The sequence below is a fragment of the Helianthus annuus genome, chromosome 1, assembly GCF_002127325.2.
Source record: "Helianthus annuus cultivar XRQ/B chromosome 1, HanXRQr2.0-SUNRISE, whole genome shotgun sequence".
In the NCBI taxonomy this organism is placed as follows: Eukaryota; Viridiplantae; Streptophyta; class Magnoliopsida; order Asterales; family Asteraceae; genus Helianthus; species Helianthus annuus.
Window position 1 is genome coordinate 2,871,180 of NC_035433.2, and position 15,327 is coordinate 2,886,506.

Genomic DNA, 15,327 nt, shown 5'->3' on the forward strand with positions numbered 1-15,327 from the left:
AATAAAGATATAAACTCTTAACATCCTATTTTTTATAAAAAAAAGTTCTTGAAATTTTATAAAAATATAAATTTTTTATATCTGTAAAAAACCGAAATTTAACAATTTAAGTTAAAGCTCTAAAACGTACTTACGAGTTAAATACTATTTTTTATTTTTATAAAAACAAAAATTTTAAACTTAAAGTTTATTGGATAAGTACTATACGGATATTTAAAAAAAATTACGAACTTTAAAGAATAAAATTATATTTTATAATTTAACCAATAAAATAAACATACTTTACAATTATAACAACTTATCTTTTATTTTTTGTCTTTTGATTATTAATTTTTATAAAAAAAAAATAAATATTAGTGTTACACATTAGTGTTACATATGTGTAACACTAATGACATATATCCATCACAATAATGTTATTATAAATATTATACGAATAAGAAAACTACCAGAAACGAGTGTCGCAATCCAAAGTGTCGTCCCCGCCGCATCGCGCGGGCACCCTACTAGTAGTAATTAAACAGAACTACAAAATTTAGGCTTCAAATAATACTCCTGATGTAAACTAAAACCTACATCCCAGTTGGTGAGACAAAAAGCAAAAGATAGAACACCAGAAGATCACAGAACCAACCTTCCTGAACTATATACATCTTACAAAAATAAAATCTCAACCATAATAGCTGATAACACTATAATACTATATCGTCTTCGTCTGACCTTTTACGCAGGGTCCTTAAATCCACCAAGTGTCGCATTGTCGGTCGGCCATGTGGACAATTCCATGGTGATCTTAAGCCCCTCAAATGTTCAACTATCTACATACAAGCATAAAAGACAAGCCAAAGAGAACAAAATTTATATATATAAAATATATTTTATTAAAACTGAGTTGTATTCAAAATAAAATATTATTGGATCTTATAATATTTTATAAAATACTTTATGTTGGATACAACTAGGGGTATAAACAAGCCCAGAGGCTCAGGAGCTACTCGGGATCGGCTGGTTAAAAGCTCGAACGAGCCGAGCCTTAACGAGCTCGAGCCCGAGCCTGAAATACAGCTCGTTTCGTTATCGAGCACGAACTCAAGCATAAAATACAAAGCTCGTTTAGGCTCGCGGTCCTAAACGAGCCCAAACAAAATTTTAGTTTTTTTCATATATATTATAATAATAATGATGATTATAACCCAATCCAAAAAAGACCAAGTCGGTTTCAACTTAGGCCCATATCATTTAAACTAATAACATTGGTGAGTCGAACTTTGGCTCGTTTATGCGATATCGAAGCAAACTCAAGCCGAGATTTTAGCTCGTTTGAGATTGTTCTCAAAATAGCTCGAGTCGAGCCGAGCCCTAGCTTTAGGTTTTACCGGCAAGCCGAGCTCGAGCTCAAATAAGTAGACTCAACACGAGCCGGGCTTGAGCTAATAAAAACATGACGAGCCGAGCTTGGGCTCGGACCAGCTCGTTTACACCCCTAGATACAGCTAAGTTTTTAATAAAATTTATATCAAAATGTAAAAAAAGAACAATGTTTATTAAAAGTTATAACAAATATTAACTATTACAAATACTCACGAAAAAACCAAATTATACCGTAAATTAAAAAATAAAAATAAAAAAGTAAAGCTTTTCAATGCAAGTATACAAGATCGAGAACACACGGTTAAAAACCCCGTTTACAACATTTTATAAAAACCAAAAAGAATACATCACTTTTACAAATTGTTAAAAGAATTACCATATTTTTGGAAAAAAAAATACAGTTCTGACTCCATTTTTGTTAACCTTTTCTATTCAAACTAAATTGAAATTTTACTCATTCATCTACTCTTAAGTCACATGATTAGAGATCGGTATAATTGTAACTCATTTACTTACAGATGGGTCAGGGTTACGAGTAGACCTGGCAAACGGGTCGGGTCGGGTCGGGTTGGGTCATGGGTCAAAACGGGTTAGGGTCAGAACGGGTTCGGGTCAAAACGGGTCAATTAAAAAAGGGTTGTTTTGGTTCGGGTCGGAACGGGTTCGGGTCGAAACGGGTCCGGGTCAATTAAAAAAAGGGTTGTTTTGGTAACTTACGTTTAATCTCTAACTGGTCAAACAAGTTGAAAAAGAGAAGTACCTTTTGCATCTCGTTTCTTCCAAGTGGATCTCCAATCCTAACAGACGATTTACAGGCACGTGATGCCAACATTGCACGTACTCTTGGAGGACACACCGAATCCGTAGTGTCCATCTTATAAGTACCCATAATTGAACATTCGCCTTCACTATCAGCCAAAATAGATATAAGCTCCTTCACATCTGCAAAAACGAACAAATACAAATATAAACAAAAATGGAATCACATTCGCATATTATGTTATGCTTTTTGCTAAAATAAAAAATAATATTGTAGGTAACCTGCAGCACCAAAAGTTATGTTTTTACTAAAAGGGACGGCTTTTAATTTATAGCGGTTCCCAGGAGGAGCATCTGCGTCTTCTTCTAACGAAAACCCATTTTTCCTGGATGATGTTAAAGAGTGACGAATATAAGCATTGATTATAAAAAAACTTAAACGGCACTTAAAGCGGTCTTTTATCAAATTTCATAATATCCGAATGAGTAAAGTACACGGATGGACCCTGTGGTTTACCAAAATTTTGGATTTGGTCCCTAGCTTTCCAAAAGTACATGGATGGTCCCTATGGTTTGCACATTGCAACGCATTTAGTCCCCAACCAACAAATCTAAAGGTATCAATCAATCAATCAATCATACCCAGTAAAATCCCACAAATAGCAAAGCTATTTGTAGGGTCTGGGGAGGGTGGGATGTAGGCACACCTTACCTCTACCCCTAGGGATAGAGAGGCTGCTTCCAGAGAGACCCTCGGCTCCAAAACACCCAGGAAAGAAATAAATAGAGCATGAGGTGTGCGTGTGTGTGTATGAAGCTACCAATGTAGTATGAGTTGCGAAATAGTGCATGGTAGAACAGAACAAATATGACAACACAAAACAGCCTATACACATAGTTACATATCTACGACCATACACTACACCTAGAAACACAACTGTACAAAACATCCTATACACATAGTTACTTATGTACGCCCATACACTACACCTAAAAACACAAATGTACCCTCTCCTAGAAATCCTTAACCTTAATCCTACGTCTCCACGAGCTCCTATCATGGACCATGTTCTCAGAGAGGTGCAATTTTTGCAAATCCTGCCTAATCCGCTCATCCCAAGTAATTTTGGGTCTGCCTCTACTCCTCCTCCCCTCCACCTCGAGGGTTTCAACCACTCTAACTGGTTCTATCGTCTGCCTCCTCTTCACATGCCCAAACCATCTCAATCTTCCCTCCTTTATCTTATCTGATATACTAGCTACTTCTAACATTTCCCTAAAAACATCATTTCTTATCCGGTCTAACCTTGTGTGGCCACACATCCATCTTAGCATTCTCATCTCTGCTACCTCCATCTTGCGTGCCTGTACTAAAGGTGGTTGAGACTAAATGCGTTACAAAGTGCAAAACATAGGGACCATCCATGTAATTTTTTGGAAAACGCTAGGGACTAAATGCGTTACAAAGTGCAAACCATAAGGACAATTTGTGTACTTTGGAAAGCTAGGGACTAAATCCAAAATTGGTAAACCACAGGGACCATTCGTGTACTTTACTCTATCCGAACACTCTGTAATGAATACTAAAAATGACCCATTGAAAGGGGCGTAAAAAACTTGAATAATAGCCGGGATAGCTCACCTGATAGTATCCATGTGTATTGATGCGATTATTTCTTCTTCAGGAGATAACTCTACCGGAATTGGCCTTTGTATCATGTAAAAGGAAGACAAATCAGAAAATAACTATCGACGAATATATATTATGTGCGTGACTGTGTGTACTTTAGTAAAGGTTGTTGGTTTAAGATGGTGGACTGTGACAAACGCTCGTAATTGTATTTCTCATCCGCAGCATGCTGATATAAGAAGGAAACGACATTAAACTGTCAGCTACAGAATATAAAATTACAACATAAGAACATGAAATATATATAGTAGTAAAGAAGCAAGACCTGATCTACAATAAAGAGGTCTTGCTCTAACTTGCCAATGATAAATCCAAGATTGAACTGCCCAATAACCTAGAGAAAAAAGAAAGAACAGAAAAAATTAACCGAACCGCCACTGAACCGAATTAACCAACAACCGAGATTAACCGATGGTTATAGTTATGGTTAGGGTTATTTGATTAACCGATTAATCGGTTACGGTTAAGGGTGTCCCATAACCAAACGTTAAACGAACCGAACCGAAAAAAATTAAGTCATGCTTTTAAAATATATCTAAATTTAAAATATACATGTTCAAGATTTAAAACTCTTTATATACATATATAAACATGTACATAAAGCTTTCTATGCAATATAGTTAGTTTTAAGAGGTTTAAAAATAATCATTAGATAAAATTTGGCTGATTTTATGCATGTTAATGGCTTTTCTGTATCTTTGTTTTATTTATAAATATGATTGTAACAAGACAACTATAGCCGAATATGTTAGCAGTAAACATTAAGTATGATCACTGTATAGTGTATAATATCTGTTATTTGGTTTAAAATTACAAGTCACAAGTAATATGGGAAAGATGAATAATTAACCCAAATTAACCAAAACCGAACCATAACCGAGTTTCATAACCAATTAACCAAAACCGAAGTTCGGTTATGGACCTATGGTTATGGTTAAGGGAATCCCATAACTGAAGCTAGCAGTTATGGTTATGGTTATGGTTAAAGGTAAAAACCGAACCGAACCGAACTGCAATTTAAACAAGCGGGAAGGAATATTAACCTTCATGCGGCCAAAATCTTCCTTCTTGAATAACTTTTCTAATTCACTCACTGCTGCAGATAAAGCTTGAGCTTTAGCATCCTCTTCTACCACTTGAGAAAGTTCTAATGAAGCGTCAGCATAGCATCTGTATGTAAAAAAAAAAAAAAGAAACGGTTAAAAAGCAGAACTTTGTGATAATTTGCCGTTAAAATTCTATGGTTTCGGACCCGTTAGTCTTTGATACTCCGAGTGTATTTTTGCTTGCTTGAAATGCTGCTAATTTTTGCTGCCTCTTTTTCTTTAATTCCTCAAAACTGAACTGCATCTCATAACACATCTTCGAACGAGAAGAAGACATCGGTGAATCTAAAGGTGGTTCAGAAGCAGTTAACGGAGTTGACATATCATCATTAATTTTTTCGGGAGATGAAGCGTCTAACGCTGATTTTGAAATAGATTTAGGCGTCTCAATTCTTATTATGTCCTGCATAAGAAGCAAGATACTAAAAGTTATAGAGTGAAGTACACGGATGGTCCCTGTGGTTTACTAAAATTTTGAATTTGATCCCTTCTTCCAAAATTACACGAGTGGTCCCTGTGATTTGCACTTTGTAACACATTTAGTCCCTAGCCAACAAATCTAAAGGTTTTAGCAGGTCTAAGTTAGAAACTAAATGCGTTACAAAATGCAAACCACAGGGACCATCCTTGTACTTTTAGAAAGCTAGGGACCAAATCAAAAATTTTTGGTAAACAACAGGGACCATCCGTGTACTATACTCTGAGTTATAACTATGCTCACATTTTCTTGATACATAATATAACAATCATACAAACTTGTAACTGGCATACCTTTTCAACTTGTTCAGAAGTTTTAACAACGTTAACAGGTGAGGCTTCTAAATCATCATTGTGTTCATCCACTAGAGTACGATTGAAAGGCTTTAACTTTGACTCGTTCTGGTCAACTTCATCATTGTGTTCATCCACTAGAGTACGATTGAAAGGCTTTAACTTTGACTCGTTCTGGTCAACTTCATCAGAGTCATCAACCACATGGCATTTCACTAAAGATTTTGCAAATGCAGAACTTGAACTATTTCTTTGATCAACTGATTGACGAATGGTGGGCCCGTTTCTAAGAACGGGGACCTCAGATAAAGTATTACCGATGCTTTCATGCTTTCTTTTGTTTACAGCAACAAATGATGTAAGCAGTGACTGAACGCGACTCACAGATCGAGGTGAATCCGTTCCTTCATCAACACTTTTATGCGTCGTTGGGTTGTACGATGATGATAATGATGATGACTGCCGATTATAAGTAGTGTTGCTCGTTACAACTGTATGATTCTTACTATAACCCCTAGTAACGTTATCGGTTTTCTTCACACCATGAAATTTTAGTGTAAAATCTCTCTTCGACAAACTATAATCATCAACGTCAATCAGATTAACAACAGGTGGCGATCCAGCGGTCTCGTTATCTTCAATCACAACACTGCTAGTTTCTTTTTTAAAATCACTATCAGCTTTCTGTACTGAAAAGCTAGCAAGATTTGGGGAATATATCTTCAACAAAGCTTCTTTTAACGAACTTAAAATCGACCCTTCATCGGTAAAAAATACTTTTCGTTTATCTGGGGTTACATTGACATCACAAACCCTAGTCGGAACAACAAAATTCATGATTGCAACCGGATATTGCTTTGAGTTTGCGGATCTATACAATTCATTCACAAGCTTGCTGACTTTTGGCATGTCAACAGGTCGGCCGTTAACGAAAAAAAATTGTCGATCGCCTAAACTTCGTCCACTACCATTGCCAGATTTAGAAAGAAAGCCATCCACTTGGCATGTTTCTGATATAAATAGACTCACGGGCTCTAAGCAGGTGAAAGTGTTTGTTCCAAACACTGTAATGATGTTATCTTTGAGTGAACCGCTTCCCTGTGTTTTAAGTACTACTGTACTTTTGTTTTTTCCGGTTGTATTTTTGCACACCAAACGAACCCCTTTTGCAGTAAGAGCGTACGCCTGGATTGGTAGCAAGAATTCAATAGAAAATGAGATATACTTTGAACTTTAACAAACAATCAAATAAGCTAAAAAGGACAAGAACCACTCACATTTAGTAACGAAATTAATTTCCCGTACTCCTTTCTAATGTTACGATGAAACTCCTTACATCTCACAGGCAAGTTGGAGAACAATTTTTTCACGGTAACAGTCGTTCCAACCTGCCGAGCAGTTGTTCTCTCATCGGTAACCAAACCAAACCGGTCAAAACTCAAGTGTGTCGCAACCTTCTCATTTTGTGTTCTCGTTTCCACTGTCAACTCCCCTAAGTTACACAGAGCACTAAGAGCCTCCCCTCTAAACCCGAAAGTCGTCAATGATTGAAGGTCAGGAAAATCGGACAGTTTCGACGTATGATGCTTAAGTGCTAGAACCTATCACAAGTATTAAAAATTTAAAACTCAAACATCATCAACAAAACCTCACTCACAAAATTGTAAAATAACAAAATTACAGAATCACTAAATCATCAATAAACCTCATTAGGGCTGCAAACGAACAGAAGTTCAACAAACAATTCGTGACCCGTTCGGCGGGAAGTCCGTTTGTGTTCATTCGTTTAATCAATGAACGGACACGAACAGAGAAATTTTGTTTGGTTAGTTAAATGAACATACATGAATGGAGGCCCCATTCATTCATTTCCGTTCTTGAACATTCGGTAACGTGTCCGTTTATATTCGTTTGTTTGTGTTCGTTTATGTTCATATACGCTTAGTTGTGTTCACTAACATTCCTTTGTGTTTGTTGCATTTGTTACCTAAAATTAACAAAAGGAACACAAACTCGTTCATTTCCTTAATACGAACACGAATAGAAAATCTCATTCGGTAAGTGTTTATGAACAGTTCGTGAGTACTCGGTTCGTTTGCAGCTCTAAACCTAATTACTAAACTATAAAATTATAATACACAATGTATATATACCTTGAAGTTGTTCGGTGAAATGCCGCAACCGTTATCAACAACCTGAAACGATTCTTCACCGTATTCTTTCAACGAAACCTCGATGCTGGTGGCTCCTGCGTCCAGGCTGTTCTCCACCAGCTCCTTAACGGCGGATGGTAGGTCCAGAATCACTTGACCGGAGCAGATTCTGTGAATAGCGTTCTTGTTGATCGGTTTTATCGACGGAGATGTTAACGCCGGTGAAGTTACGTCACTAGCTTCCATTGAAGCAACTGGTAGATTGATTGTTTATTGATAAAATGATAAATTACTGGTTTACCGGTCGCCGGAAATAATGGATTACCGGCGAGATGGAATTGGATGATGGAAGAAACATTTGATTTGGGGAATTGGGGGGTTTTTTGGAGCCCTAGTTTATATTTATTTTAGTGTGTTGCCGCCAAAATGAAAATGGTGAATTGTAGTTGTACTTATATTTTAAATATAAATGAGAGTCCAAACTGGTTTCGTGGTGTAGTTGGTTATCACGTCAGTCTAACACACTGAAGGTCTCCGGTTCGAACCCGGGCGAAGCCATATTTTTATGTTTTACTTTTTTTGCCTATTTAATGCAAAGATTCTAAATCGGCCTGGACTTTGGAGTTTAGAAAAACTAGCCGTATCTAGAAAACCGGCTATAACAAAAAAAAAAAAAAAAAAAAAAAACGTTTTTGACTATATTTAGGGTGTTAGGAGTGGTTAAACACTTTGGAGTGGCAAACCGAAAAACCGATCAATCAGAGCGCGCCATGTCAATCAGTCAAAAGTGTTTAAACTTTGGTGAAAAGTGTTGGCAATGGTTTAGACACTTAGTGAAGTGGTAAACTTTTTTTTTAAAGAAAAAGGTGTGATTGGTTGAGATAGGAATGGACCCCACCTCACAATACCCCTCTCTCTCTCTCTCTCTCTCTCTCTCTCTCTCTCTCTCTCTCTCTCTCTCTCTCTCTCTCTCTCTCTCTCTCTCTCTCTCTCTCTCTCTCTCTCTCTCTCTCTCTCTCTCTCTCTCTCTCTCTCTCTCTCTCTCTCTCTCTCTCTCTCTCTCTCTCTCTCTCTCTCTCTCAATCATCTTCCCCGCGTCGGCTTCCCCTCCCCGCACCACAACCTTCACCGACTCGGCAAAGGCTCGGCGGCGGTGTTTGCCGCTCGGCAAAACCATTTGCCGACCTTTGCCGACTACCGCTCCGAACACCCTAATGCCAAACATGGATTTGCCTTGCTAAAATGCTACCACTACAACTAGTTTAATGCTCGTTCGGTGGACGGGTATTTTAATGTCTTAATGACATAAGTATGCATTATGACTCTCAACCCGTTCCCCTTTTAACTAATTTTTTTATAACACCCATTTGAAATAAAACGCAACCCGAATTGACCCGTTTGAAATAAAACGCAACCCGAATTGACCCGTTTAGAGTAAAATATAACCAAAATTTATTGTTGTCATTAATGGACTCCATTTTAATATGTGTATATACAATTAGCAAGCACTTACGGTGCTTAGTTTCCTGTTAGACCATGCGTAGTGTTTATATGCAATTAGCAAGCACTCAAAGGGTCATCAAACACATATACATCTAAAATAGAGTATACAGCTCTAGCCATGGAAACTCTTTGCTTTTGCCCACCACTAATATTCACCTCTCTTTCACCAATCTCAGTAAGATCACCGCCCTGCCATAACACCATAAATTTATTTATTAAAAGTATACCTTAAATATGAAGATATGGTAACATCAACTCGTTCTCTAGTAAAACACGATAATACTTACCGAAAGCAATTCCAAGTCATGCTGCAATGCAGTTACATCTAGTGTCTTCTCATACTTTGCAGGTTCAAAGGGGGATCCAAACAATATGTTGTCACGTACCTGGAAAATAAATGTACAAATATCAACCCATTCCACCAACTCTTAAAATATTATTGTTGATGATCTTAATCAGAATAAATGACAACACAAAATGATTTACAAGGGCATATGTATTGGAACTTCATTATAATTAGAGGTGGCTTCTCCAACCCATATACTTATGAACAGGTTGATTCGGGTTGTATTTATTTCTAGGGGTTCAAATTGGTTATATAAAATATAGCTAAGAAGAAAACGGGTCAAAAGTTGCCCAAAGTGTAGTTTAAATGCATACAACCTAATAAATTTATTACTTCCATTAACATTTAACACATTAATCATTTGTGAAATGTGAACAAATAGTGTTTTGAATCAACCCAGCCTGCCCCATTTGCCACCCTTATTTCAGAAAATAGTTAACACGAACAAAAAAGAAACATGACACGACATACAGTTACATTGAAAATCCATGAGATTTGTGGGACATAAGCAACTGTTCCTCTCAAAACAACATGTGCATCACTAACTGGAGGAAGTTCTCCAAGCATAGCAGATACAAGTGATGTCTTTCCCTCTCCCGTGCTTCTGTAGGTCCCTCGGAGGTTGAGGTTTAACCTATTCCTTGTTATGTTCAACACTCTAGCAAGTGCGGAATCCAAGCTAGAGTGCAACCGGAGTTTAGATGAAAGCAAAGATTACAAAGAGAAAGATAGACACGCAAGATATCAAAGTTTTCTCTTGTATTTCAGTGGACACGGTTACAGACCTTGACCAAACTGAAATGCTCTCTATTACAGACCTGGGTTTCACACACAAAAGCTCTCTACTGTGAATACAAACTTTGGACAGAACTCTGTGAAAGTGAAACCCTTCATGGATATATATACCCATACCAGATTCCCATGCACGAAGGATAGATATCCTGGTCGAAGGATCATCTGTCGACCAGAAAACCTATCGAAAGATCTCGAAGGATCTAGACATACCTCGAAGGATTGTATATCCTTCGAGGTCCATAAGGATCCTCCGAAACATCATCTTTCGAAGTCATCGAAGGATACTAAACATCCTTCGATGACATCCTTCGAGACATATCATCTTTCAACTACTAAGTGTTGAAGTTTGGCCAAGTCAAACCAGGAGGATGGTTGACTTGGTCAAACACATATTACAACACATTACAACACATAAACAACACATACAAGACGTAAACACAACCGACAAAAGACATCGTTTTATACATTACAAAATATAGACAAAGTACAGACACAAAGTGCACCAACAAACTCCCCCTTGGCTGTAGCTTTGTCTTCGTCTTCATGTCTTAAGTCTCTAACGCCCTTTCCACGGCTAAATGATGCGACGACCATGCACTTCCTGCATTGATTAACAAGTTGAAGCAGTATCGAGCCATCCTTTGAAACTTCATGGCTTGATCACGATCTTGAACTAGGTAATTGATTTCATGATCCTTCAACACAATGATATCCGATCTGGACATGTTTGTAATCCACATCGGATCGATTATCCTGAAGTTCTCTGCATTGTCTCTGAACAAGATCACAGCTTCACCAGTGTCTGCATCATAAACCCAGCAGCGGAAATTACCAAGAAAGTCGGTCTTCATTTTCAGCAACGGAATCTTCTTCATCACCCTAGGAGGATCGTATACCAAACGATAACGAGCGGTGTTAGTCTCTGGATCAAGAGTGAACTTGATCTGCTCGTATCTTGGAAATTGAGGCTTGTACAGAGGATCCTTCCAACCCAATCTTCTCTCTAACCTGAGTTTCTTCGCAAAGAGATCTACCATCGATTCTTTAGCTCGATTGATTACATCAAGCTGCGCCAACACTGCCACATCATAATATGGAAGTGTGAGAATACTAAGGAGAGTTCTGAAGTATTGAAGACCAGATTCTCTCTTCACAACCATGCAGTGTAAGTCTTTCACAAACATCCAGCTGATGATGCGACCCCTTGCCTGATTTTTCTCCAACAACATGTAGTTAGCCTGTTCCAATGGGGCAAGCGGAGGAGGATTCCTAGCCAGGAAATCCGCTCGCCATTCATTAATAGTTCTCTCACGGCTTTCTTGAGCAGTTGGCGAATCAGAAGACAGATTTTCAAACTCTGCTGTCTTCTCAGCAACAAAGTTATCATCCAGAGTATTCATTTCAGCATCGTCCTCTCGAACATAGACAGGACGTTCAGGATCAGAACTGATGAAGATTTCATCAATTGAGGAGAAATCAGTCTGATCCTGTACTAGAGGAGTAGCATCAATCAAACATTCAGCAACGTCATCCAACTCAAACAACCTTGATAACTGTTCATCTGTCATCTCAGATACAAACTCTCCCTCTTCCAGTAGTTCACCCGTGATAGGATGAAACTTTTGAGCACTTGAGGATTCAGGAGGATCTTCAGTAAAGGTTTCTGGTTCTAGGCTGATCTGTGAAGGATCTACAGACGTTTCCAATGTTTCAGTCTGTTCAGTTGGACCAGTAGAGGCTGTAGGAGGAGCAGACGGAGTCTCTTGAGAAGTGCCAGATCCGCCTGCAGCACCGGATGTAGCTGCACCGGAGCCTGAGGCTGCTGTTTGATCTGGATTAGCAGAATCATCATCCTGATCATCTTGACGTCTTGGGAGTACTATCCCTTGAGCGTTGCACCTCTCTCTCCATAATATCCCAACCTGTTTATGAACCCTACCAAAGTTTTCATGCATAGGTTGGAATGCTTTCTTCAGTCTTTCATCACGACTGCTAACTGTTTCCCTTAACGCTTTTGCTGAATTTTCCAGATTAGTGCTGTGTCTTTTCATGATCTCTACCTCTCTATCTCTTGCCAAGTTAGCCTTCTTTAATCTATCAATTTCTTCAGCTTGTTCTTTGATCTTCATACTTTGAGCATTTACAATAGAACACAGCTGATTGTGAGCCTCTGCATCCTTCACTCGTTGTACACGATGTTCTTCAATCGTTCGTGTATGACGGCCAACTATATCACCCAGTTCACTGATTTGTTCAATCAAGAACTGTACCTTATCAGCTTCAGAGAAACCCGACAAGGTTTCTGCCAGAGATGGCCTAGAGGGCTCAGGTCTCGATGAACCAGATTGACCTGCCTGACCCGAACCACCTGAAGGACCAGTTATAACAAGGGTAGGTCGAGGTTGTGTACCTGTGGTGGGAGTTTCAGGTGGCTGTTGATCAACAGACACCTGATGAGCTCCCGAAGACCTTTGTGGAGAAGACATAAGATCAATTGTCTCAGAAGCAGTTAACTGATCGCCAATTGGAGGAAGCTGCTGCTCAGGATCAGATGAAGGCTGAACTGACACTGGAACAGAAGTGTCAGCAGCAGATTTCTTTGATCCACGACCACCCTGTCGTTGAGCCTTCCTTTTCCTAATAAAGCCTGGAGATGTGAGCGTATAATCTTCATCATCCTTATCTGAGTCTCCAGTACCACCCGTCTTCTTGATTTTCTCAAACCTGGTATTCCCACGACTATCCTTGTATTTCCTCAACCCCGGAGGAGTAGGATTATCATCATCAGGCGAAGAATCACCATCATCATCACCAGAACCACCTGCTTCATCTTCAGAAGATGAACTGCTATCATCAACAAGTGTTCTCGGCTGATCCACTTTGCCCTTTCCCTTGTCAGTCGCAGCAACACTCGACTGACCAGCACCAACATCACCACCAGAAACAACTGGAACATCAGGATCAACAGGCATGTCCTGAGCCACTTCAGCAGTCACATTCACATCAACCTTAGCACTAGCTGCTGCACCAGAACTGCCAGCAGATCTTCTAGTGGCTTTGATTCCATGCTTAGATGTGAGTTGCTCATCAGCCATAGCAATCAATCTTGGTTCTTCATCGTCAGACACACTTCCTTCACGTCGCCATCTGTTGTTCTGTGGAGGCTCATATTCAGGAGCATCAAGATGACCAATCATTTTCCTATCTGGATGCGTTCCCGTGTAAACCCCCATAGACTTGACGATTAGCAGTGTGCGTTCGTTCATCGGATTCACAGGAAACACATCTGCCGTAGCTTTAGCAAGATCAGGAATCTGATCATCTATCATCATTTGTAGAAACCGAGGGTATAACCAAAACTTGGTGTTAGTTCGCTGCTTATCGGACGGAAGTGGCCTCTGAGAGTTTTCCTTCAGATTGTTGAAAACATACCGAGAAATGTTGAACGGCTTGTTCAGAATCAGCGCCGTAAACAATCCTGTCAGATCAATAGGAGACAAATCATACCCAGAGCGCTTGTTGCTTAGGCAATGAATGAGGATGTGCAGAAGAAACTTGTATTTAAGCGGTAGGTATTTCTTGTTGATTTGATTGGTAAGGACGTTCTGGCTGTACTTGATCCTTAACAATAACCCACGTTGACACTGCAAGTCTATAGAGGTTGGGTCTTCAGATTTATCACCAAAACGAAGACGTTCTCTGATAGAATTCTCAGTAATAACTACTGGCTTTTCAGCGACGATTGCCCTGATTACTTCCTGATTATCCATTGTTTCCACCCTAGCTGTATTCCAGAATGCCTTGATATGTGATTGATAGGCGACATGCTGTGTGGTGATAGCATAGTTGATTCGCGCCCGATGAAGATATTCCATAATCCCAGCAAACTCAGGACTGATGCCTCCTTCTGGTTGTAAGTACGCCACCATATTATGTCTAGATTCAGACATAGCTTCCAGTTCAGATTTCACTTTCTTGGTGGGTTTGGCCCGTTCAAACTTAACCTTTGGTGCCATTTCTGCACATCACAATTACACGTAATAAGCACGGGTCAAACAGTCAACATTGAGTTTCACACTTAGAAAATTTTCAATTTCTTGAAAATTTCCTAAGTGTTGAAACTATCGAAGGATACATTATGTCCATCGAAGGATGAAATGTGGCACGAAGGATGAAACACAGTTCGAAGGATGATGAATGATTCGAAGGATGTTGATCCAGCTCGAAAGATGTTGTTTATCTTGAAAGATGTCAAACTTATCGAAAGATCATCTTTCGAATGATCAAGATATTTTGAAAGATACCTTGATCTTTCGAAGGCTGATCCAACGAAGGATGATCTTTCGGGATATCCATTATCTTTCGAAATTCACTTCGAAGGATGCTGTTTGGCACATCTCTCGAGGTGATGACTCATCATCTTCCTTCGATCTGATCCGGTGACTGTTCATCGGCGATTTTCCGGTGAGATATCAGTGTTTTTCCGGTGACATTTTAAATGGTTTTGTTATGTTTTATGTCAAACATCAACACACCAACATCATCAAGATTATTACAATTTTCAAATCAAAACATTTTAAACCAACCCGGAACATGAACACAAGCCAAACACATAAACTTTACCCAAACCCTAACCTCCCCTGTTTTAACCCAAACCAAAAATCTGTTATCAAAGATTCAACAACAATACTTAGGCATCAACGATTGAACACAACATTGATACGCCCAAACATATACAGAAACATTATATTAACATTGACAAATACATTAACACAAGTTCAGATTTCATATCAAACATAAGAACATAAGTGTAAAATATCATAATCAATGAAA

The 15,327-nt window shown here is 38.9% G+C and overlaps 1 protein-coding gene and 1 non-coding gene across 2 annotated transcripts; one reads left to right on the forward strand and one right to left on the reverse strand.

Moving 5' to 3' along the window:
* Positions 1-464: 464 nt before the first annotated feature.
* On the reverse strand, positions 465-8,232 carry LOC110899394 (DNA mismatch repair protein PMS1). Its single transcript, XM_022146276.2, has 11 exons — positions 7,851-8,232; positions 6,975-7,298; positions 5,698-6,882; positions 5,073-5,329; positions 4,864-4,990; positions 4,086-4,154; positions 3,916-3,989; positions 3,773-3,838; positions 2,413-2,516; positions 2,132-2,313; positions 465-818 (listed from the first exon to the last, which is right to left on the reverse strand). Exons 1-11 carry the CDS (start codon positions 8,094-8,096, stop codon positions 693-695), a joined length of 2,760 nt encoding a protein of 919 aa, XP_022001968.1. The 5' UTR covers positions 8,097-8,232; the 3' UTR covers positions 465-692.
* A 102-nt stretch (positions 8,233-8,334) lies between these two features.
* TRNAV-AAC lies at positions 8,335-8,408 on the forward strand. The gene has a single exon. It is a non-coding gene; the product is annotated as a tRNA-Val (tRNA).
* The last annotated feature ends 6,919 nt before the right edge of the window (positions 8,409-15,327 follow it).